Source organism: Echinops telfairi, unplaced genomic scaffold, assembly GCF_000313985.2.
Source record: "Echinops telfairi isolate 266 unplaced genomic scaffold, ASM31398v2 ScPeMD7_31;HRSCAF=116, whole genome shotgun sequence".
NCBI classification, from domain to species: Eukaryota; Metazoa; Chordata; class Mammalia; order Afrosoricida; family Tenrecidae; genus Echinops; species Echinops telfairi.
This window is the reverse complement of record NW_022103928.1, coordinates 35,232,384-35,240,160: the sequence shown is the minus strand read 5'-3', so window position 1 is coordinate 35,240,160 and position 7,777 is coordinate 35,232,384. Positions and strand designations below refer to the sequence as shown.

Sequence of the window (7,777 nt, the reverse complement as noted above, 5' to 3'; positions counted from 1 at the left end):
CTAGCTCTACTTCCTGACCTGGGAAAGGTTCCCGGAGTTCAGCTGCCGAAAAGTACTTGCACACAGTGGACTCACGCTTACTCTGTGTCCCCAGAAGCTACCAATAATCTGTACACTTACAGCAAAATGTGAACAAATATATTTAGATATATTTAAAAGAATTAAAAAACCATTTCACAAAAACATTTGTTGCCATAGGAATCTTTTTTTAGCAATAAATGCCCACATCAAAATTTAAACATTGTTCAAAGTATGATTATCTGTACTAATAAGTTATGCAACAAATTATGTAAACAGAGTCAGATACATTGCACTGCAGGAGTCACTGGCCTTACTGGGATTGAAGCTGCCCCGTACATTTCTTCAGGGACCAATTAAGAAACTGCTATTTCCAGAGCAACAAAAATAAAAGCTTTATTTGTTCATTTGAATATAAAACAGGCGTTATCACAGATGTACAAAGCGTACTGGTGGTTTAACATACAAGAAGGTTGCTGTCCTTCGCACATAAAAATTTTGTTTGAAACTGTGATTGGCTGAGTACATGAATTTCTCTAACCAGTCACCACACTCCATGAAATAACGCTGCTAACGTTCAACTGATAAAAGGGACCGTCTTCCCTTGGGTAAAGTGTCAAGCAGGATTAAATATATATAATAAACAAGCACCATGAGGAATCTGCCCCTGTTGGATTAGGTTTGTGTTTCAATGTTCATTGTGTACCCTCTCTTTGTGCAAGTGATTACACGGTTTTGTCTGACTTCAAAAGCACAAGGTCACAAGACAAACATTTTATACATTCTCATGAATGATTTATCTACAGTACAATTTCTAATACAGAACAACCCTTCTTTATTGCTGAAACTGGTGGTACTTAAGTGTCTCGTTCCCCCTTTTCTTGCACAACCGCACTTCAATCCCAAACGCTAACATCAGAGATGACAGGATGCAGATAAGATCGCGGATTGACTGCGGAGCAGCATTTCCCCTCCCTTGAATGTCAAGTTGATATGGTGAAGGCAAAACGTATGCTTGGAGTGACATCTAAAGTGAGTTTTGCTTCCCGACGGGGGCTGGCCATCACAATTTCTCCTGCACACATGCCATTGTTTCATAGTCAGCATCTTCTCTGAAACCCTACCCAATGCTCTCTTCGGTAAGGCGGGGGTGGACGTGAGAAAATGCTTTTGTTCTTGTGTGCGGTGGGGGTCTCTCCCCTTAGGAAGCAGAAGAGGGTAGGAATGTGTGTCTGTAGCATGTAGAGAAATATTCATATGCAGCAAATGAAGTCAAACTATGTGTGTGTGTGTATATATATATATATATATATATTTTTTTTTTAATCCACTGATTTGTGGAGATGGGGGTGGGGTGGGATGCACCAACCCTGTGGCCAAATGAAGAAATGTGCTTCTTAAAACTAATTCAAAACAATCCGCCTTGGATCTTAGAAGTCAAATAAAACTTGGCTTTCTTTCTTTCTTCTTTAGCAAAGGATTTACTGCTGGCTGCATATGGCAAAGGCAGACAAAGACATTGCTGATACAATGAACAGAAGGATCTACATTTTGCCCAGCAACAATCTCAATCATGCATATCTAGGAATGAAAGCCACTGCAGGGTCATCTTGGGGCAAATAGACAAGAAATCACTGGAAGAGAGCTGACACCTCTTTTTTGGTGGGACCAGACAGACCAATTCAATCGAGAAGGGGACAGGTGAGCTCCGGAAACTAAAGCGAATGTGAGGCAGCAGCACAGAAAGTAGGGCGCGCTGCTGATCCACAGGCGGTTGAGGGGCGCGCTCCCATCCTGTCAGGAACCTGGGTTTTGCCGAGGCGAGACGGCTCCCTAGGGATCTGGCTTATGGCCCAGGCTGGGGAACCGCAGAGACCGGAGGTTCTCACACGGCTAGTTGGGCTGCAAGGTGAGGTGACAGTCACCTAGACGAGGCTTTTCTGGACACTGTGGCCACGCCACACAGTAGCCCGCTGGGGGTGGGTGTGGGGTGCGGGATCACTGCACCCCAGTTCACGTGATCATACTGTTCCTTTCCACGCCAAGAACCAAAGAAAAGGTGATACAAATAAAAACGATGAAAATAGTGTGCAACAAATTCTTGCAGCTAAGAATACAGTGCTATTCAACAACCGGCCTTTCCTAAAGTCTATCAAATGTAGTAAGCACATGCCAGCAAAAATTCATTCATTGCCCCCACAGCAACGGAGAGAAAAAAAATTAGTGCACATTTACCCTTAAGTTCCTTCACCATCTCTCAGATGGCAGTCATTTCACTTGCTGGGCTCGGGCATCTAGAAGGACGTGGAGACGGGGCTCCGGGCAACCTGTGCTTGCGCTCCTCAGCAAAGTGTGTGTGAGTAAGTCACTCGATTATCTACAGGACAGTGAGGGGACACCATGCAAGTGACAAGTTCTGCATTTTAAACTTTAAAATCTCCTTTGTTTTCATTAGTGAATTTATATTTCATATATATATATTTGTTGTGATACTATCCACGCAAGATAATACAACACTTTTTTTTATATTAGCAAACATTACAAGACTTTAATATTCTTGAATGTTTTTTTTCTCTTTTATACTTCTAAAGAGATCAAAATAAATTAAACGTTTTGTACATAATTACATATGAAGAAGTTAACTTATTTTATCTTTTTAGTTTAGTACAAAGATATCTGCAAGATAATTGCCGAAATACACCTTATTTATAATTTCTTCTTTCTATGCTAACATCAAAGGCAGTATAGGAGCCTTTGTTTCTTCAGCACATTTCTGACAGAGAAAGCTGCTAGCCTCTAATTGGAAGGTGCTATTTGGAAGGTTTTCTCGTACCTCAACAAACTTTCCTAAAAGGATGAGTTCTAGCAATGGCTGAAATTAGTAACAGATCCATGTCATTAAGAATCCATGACACATTAAAACGAAGAAAACAATTCTTTGTCACACTACATAAATTTGTTTAAAAGAACCCACCGGGAGGGCAGAATATTTTTTAATTGCTATTTCGGCTTAACAAAATACAATGCCACATTGACGAAGAAAGCACTTATTATTCAATAATTAAAAAAAAAAAGGAAGAAAAAAAAGTTTTTGAAATGGGCTTTTCCAACAAACCGAAGGCAGTAATCCCAAAGTCCTTCTGCGCTAAATTCAGTGGTGAATTCACATTTCACGTTTCGTTTCCATGCCAACCCTGACTGCTGGGAAAAGTCATCATCATCATCATCACCATCACAATGAGAAAAGGTCCGATCCTGGTGAATGTTGCCCTTGCATCTGCACACTTTTAGTGGACACCGAGAAAAAAAGTTTACATCTCTAGAAAAGTCCACAGAAGCCAAAGAGACAAGACTACATGTTGTAGGCCACGTAGATGGGATCGAGTTGGTCGGCCAAGAATCCGTCTCGCAGGTGCATACGCTGTTTCTCTCCACGGGAGTTGATAGGAATGACACCAATGTCCACGACCACCACCACTCCCACGATCAGGTAGTGCTCCTCGAGAACCACGTTGGTCACTAAGGGAACCAGGTCCAAGGCTTCTTGCTCTGACCCATCGAGCTCCACCACGACCACCAACAAGTTCGTCCAGGTAAACACGGCGCTGAAAGAGACAACACCCACGGAACGATGACTTGTGACTACAACAAGTAGAGCCGGTTCTGAAAAACAGCTCATCTGTTCTTTCTCAGCGCTTCCTAATTACTTCGGATCTACGTCTGTGTCTCCGTTAAGAGACTCAACTTTCCCTGAAGAACTACGCTGGGGATGGAAAGGAAATGTTGGTATTTCCCACCGGATTTCATGCAGAGGGGCTTGCTTTTTCACGTGCTCTCTGATGTTTTAAATGACTTTCATCTCCTTAGGAGGTGCTGGCTGGGTCAGGCATCTACCACGCAGTTCTGCCTCCTGACTGCTGATTCCCTAATTGGTGCATTCCCTAATTACAGAGTGCTGTGCACTTGCCCTCACCCTAACCCACTGCATCTATTTCTAGCTCCCACTGTTGTGGTGCTTGCCAGCGAGGTGAGGGATAGGGATGCTCTGGGCTACTAGCCTTCACCTTCACCTCTCTCTAAACTGCTCAACACTGTCATATCACGTTGAAGACCCTGCTAATAGATGTGTACGGCATTCCCCCACCCTTGGACAACATATGGGGAAGACCCACCTGCACCTCACCCCCACCCCCGATATTCAGCTCTATCTCTTGGTCAATGAGATGTTAGCAGAAGGGATGTAGGCCAAGGCCTGGAACCCCCCCGAGGGTTTGGGCTTGCCCTGTTGCGCCTCTGCCATTACCATGAGAGGAACAAGCTGGAATGAGGGAGGGGGATAGGAAATGTGTGGACACGAGGGGCTCCCGCCCTTCAGCTGACGTGGACGCCGCCCCTTGAACACTGACACTCAGCCACAAAACCCAGTTGGCTGGCAGACAGGGGAACAGACCCTGGTGATTTGTTTTAAAGTACTGAGTTTCAGAATGACTAGTCATACAGTAATAACTAACTCCTCTGGGGCTATTCATGGAGATTTCTCTGTCTCTTTCAAGACAACACTGCATCTAAAACTAGGTTCTATTTGGCATCAAGTACTTTTCAGTGACATTTGGTTTGGTCAGTTTGCCAATGATTAAGCCCAAATGCCTAACATTTTAGACATTAAGCTTATAGGGTTGGGCTTTTGTTTAATGATTGTTTTAAGGATAATGATGTCTTGTAAGAGATGAAAGCTGTAATCGTGGCCCCTGGTGACCACAGGAGACCTAGGGCTGCAGAGGTCAAAGGGGATCACTGGGCAGAAAGGGTTGGACCACAGACCAGTTAGGGCTCTTCAGCAGTGGGCTGGTGGACACCTGCTCTTTCTTGCCCAGACACACTGTGGACTTCATCCAGCCTGTAAACCAGGGGGCATTTGGGAATACTCACTAGTGTTTTCTACAAGTCTGAGAGCAAGTGTGCTAAGGGAAAATGCATAATATGTTCAGTATGGTTAGTATACACATTAAAATGGAAAGGAAGTATTGGAGGATGAGTTCAACAGCTCTCTCCGGCTGGATTTTGCGTTGGGGGGCAGTGCATACACTTAACGAGAGCAATGCTGGAGAACTGTTCCCGAGCAAGTGCCGAGCTCTTTGTGACAGTAAAGCCTGGCTCGATCTGCCCCCAAAGGAGTCCATGTTGTAATTGTCTGAGCTTTCACAACCCTCTCAGCCACACTTGCTGTGGTTTGGTTACAGCACTGGAACTTCTGACATGTTTTGTTGGTCTCGGGAATCAGACTGGACTTGTGTATTTCAGCTCGTCTAATCTTGTAAAAGCCTATTTGCTTTCCTCTTGGCCCCTGGCTTCCCCAGGAAGTTCTGGACTGCAGGTAACTTTCTCTCAGAACTTTCTCAGGGACTAGGGGCCAGTTTATACACAGCATCTTCTGCACCCCAGGTGAGGAAGAACTGACATGTTTCGTATGCTCGGTTAATAAAAAATAGCTTATCAGAAAGGACAAGATCGGGCCAGCTGGGATTATCTGGCAGTGAAAGAAAGAGCGGCACGGTGCAGCTTCATTCCCAGCACGGGAACGCTGGCTTCTTGGCATGAGGTCATTAACGGGGAAGCACTGGCAAGGAGTCCCACACGCATGTTTAGAAAGCAAGCAGGGGTGTGGATAAATTAGTGGAGAACTGCTCCGGATGAAAGCCAGAGAGAGCCACACCAGTTACGACTGAGGGTTTCAAATGGACGAAAACGCTAACAGAATCCAATCCAATGGCTTTTCTTAATTCGGGGCACTCCAGGAGAACAGCGCTGGTATAATTCCCTAGACGAATCATATGATGAATACACCTGGGCCAGCAGCCACACAGCAGGTAACAACAAGCTCGGGAGAGAAGACAAAGTGAAAGCATGGACTAGCAATCCAGCAGGAAGCACATAGGGGGCAGGAGCCTTAAAACAGAACTTGACATCGAGAACACCCCTTTTCCAGTTAGACGGAAAACACGTGAGGGAGGCAATAAAGTCCAGTTCAATTTATTTCCTTAAAAATGAAAGGTTAGAACTAATAAGTGGTACAAAGTGTTGACGTGTTGAGCTGCCAACCAAAAGACCGGCCATCTGAGACCCCCAAGAGGTACCTTGGAAGAAAGGCCTGGCAATCTACGCTGGACAGACAAGTGATTGAGAACCCAGCGGAGCACAAGTCTACAACGAGTTGAAAGGCTTCAGTGGCAGTTTCAGTATAGGGTGTTTTTTTTGGTTGGATGAAAACTGGATAGTTCCACTGCTCCATTTCCTGGGCTGGCATCTTTCTGCTCTACTTGCTGTTCCATCCAGTTCTGCCCTGTATACTCCATCAAGAGGCAACATTGACAATTTGAGGAATTTCGTTTCGGATGAATAGGAACTTAGCTATGTGAATCTCGGGTCAAGTCAGGGGTATCTACACTCTATCCTCCATATTTTGTCAAGGGCGCCGTGTTCACATTCGGCCTGCACAGCACAAACCAGTGAGCGCACAGGCAGCAATGCACAGCCACAGAGACGATGCATTCAGCCCAGACAAACAGCTCGTGAGGGAATTCAATAAGGACCTCCCTTAAAGATTCTGACCTCAATGTGGCGATAGTTTCATTAGGTCTCATTAGGTCTCTTTGCCAGACGGGGACTTGGTGCTTACCGAAAGGCACACCCTGAAGGTCTAGAGACAGGAGCAGCGGGGTGGCTTTGTGCTGAATCAACCCCGTGTTAACGCGTGGCTCAGGCTCACACAGCCTCTATACAGAGAGATGGCTTCTGCGTGACTCAACTTCCTTAGCTGTAGATTTGCTCACTCTGCGTATGGACAGGGTGTGCGGTAGCACAGTGAGCATGCTGCCCAGAAAAGCGCAGCTGCCTGGGCTTATTTAAAAAGCACCATTAGCACACTCAGTCCTGTACAGTAGATTAGAAGGGCCAGAGAGGAAGACGCAGTCCCCACCTCAAACACTGGAAGTACTTCTTGGGCCAAGGTCTCACTGAGTCCCCAGCCTGCCCGGCTACCCTGCCGTGCCTCCCTCCTGCTGGAGCACTTTGAAGAGGGCTTTCGGTCATGCGGCTCTGGGTGGGATGTGGCTCTGGGGAAGTGCAGCTATCCCCTGCTCTCGGAGGGCTAAGGGCTTCCCACTTAGAACATTCTTTTTAAACCTCTCAAGCCGATAGTCATAAAAGTGTGTTGTGTGCCTTCCAGTGTATGTGTGCACTTCATCGTGGTGATTCGTGCTCAATAAACTAAAAGACCAACAGAAACAGCTATCAAACTTGGTCTCCTGGAAAATGGTCTGAAGTAGTCGGCACAACAGCAAATGCATTATCAGTTGATATCAGGTGAAGTCCGGTGCACTACTTCTATTGCCGGGAGTGTTCTGTTACTATTACTTCTTAACCCTCCTGCCCTATCCCATCACTCCCTCTCCCAGCACCCACTCTGTAACAGCTCTGCCACTGCTCTCCCGGCCGAGCACACCCCCACCCGCCCCCGCGGCTCCTTACCATTCCGTAACACTTTTATGGGCTCTGATGACGGAGGTCTCGATGTCTATTGGGTGATAGCGCATTCCTCGCAACTCCATGGCTTCATCCAGTGCCCCCACGACATACAGGGCATCGTGGCGCTCTGTGTAAGAGAGAGGGAGGGAAAACGCACCAGGTGAGCCCTTGCTGCAAGGCTACTCAGGCTGCTAAAGGAGTGAGGCAGAGGTGCAAAGCAAAGGGACCGCTGAGC

At 46.1% G+C, this 7,777-nt stretch overlaps 1 protein-coding gene across 2 annotated transcripts in view; it reads right to left on the bottom strand.

Annotated features, from left to right (window-relative positions):
- Positions 1 to 388: 388 nt before the first annotated feature.
- The window catches only part of DIP2C (disco interacting protein 2 homolog C), a 247,197-nt gene continuing 239,808 nt past the window's right edge, over positions 389 to 7,777 (bottom strand). For both annotated transcript variants that reach the window (XM_045289849.1, XM_045289848.1), the window contains 2 exons: positions 7,546 to 7,669; positions 389 to 3,623 (listed from right to left, as the gene is read on the bottom strand). In XM_045289849.1, the coding sequence (XP_045145784.1) occupies positions 3,371 to 3,623; positions 7,546 to 7,669 (377 nt within the window). In that variant the 3' untranslated portion in view covers positions 389 to 3,370. The remainder of the gene's footprint in view (positions 3,624 to 7,545; positions 7,670 to 7,777) is intronic.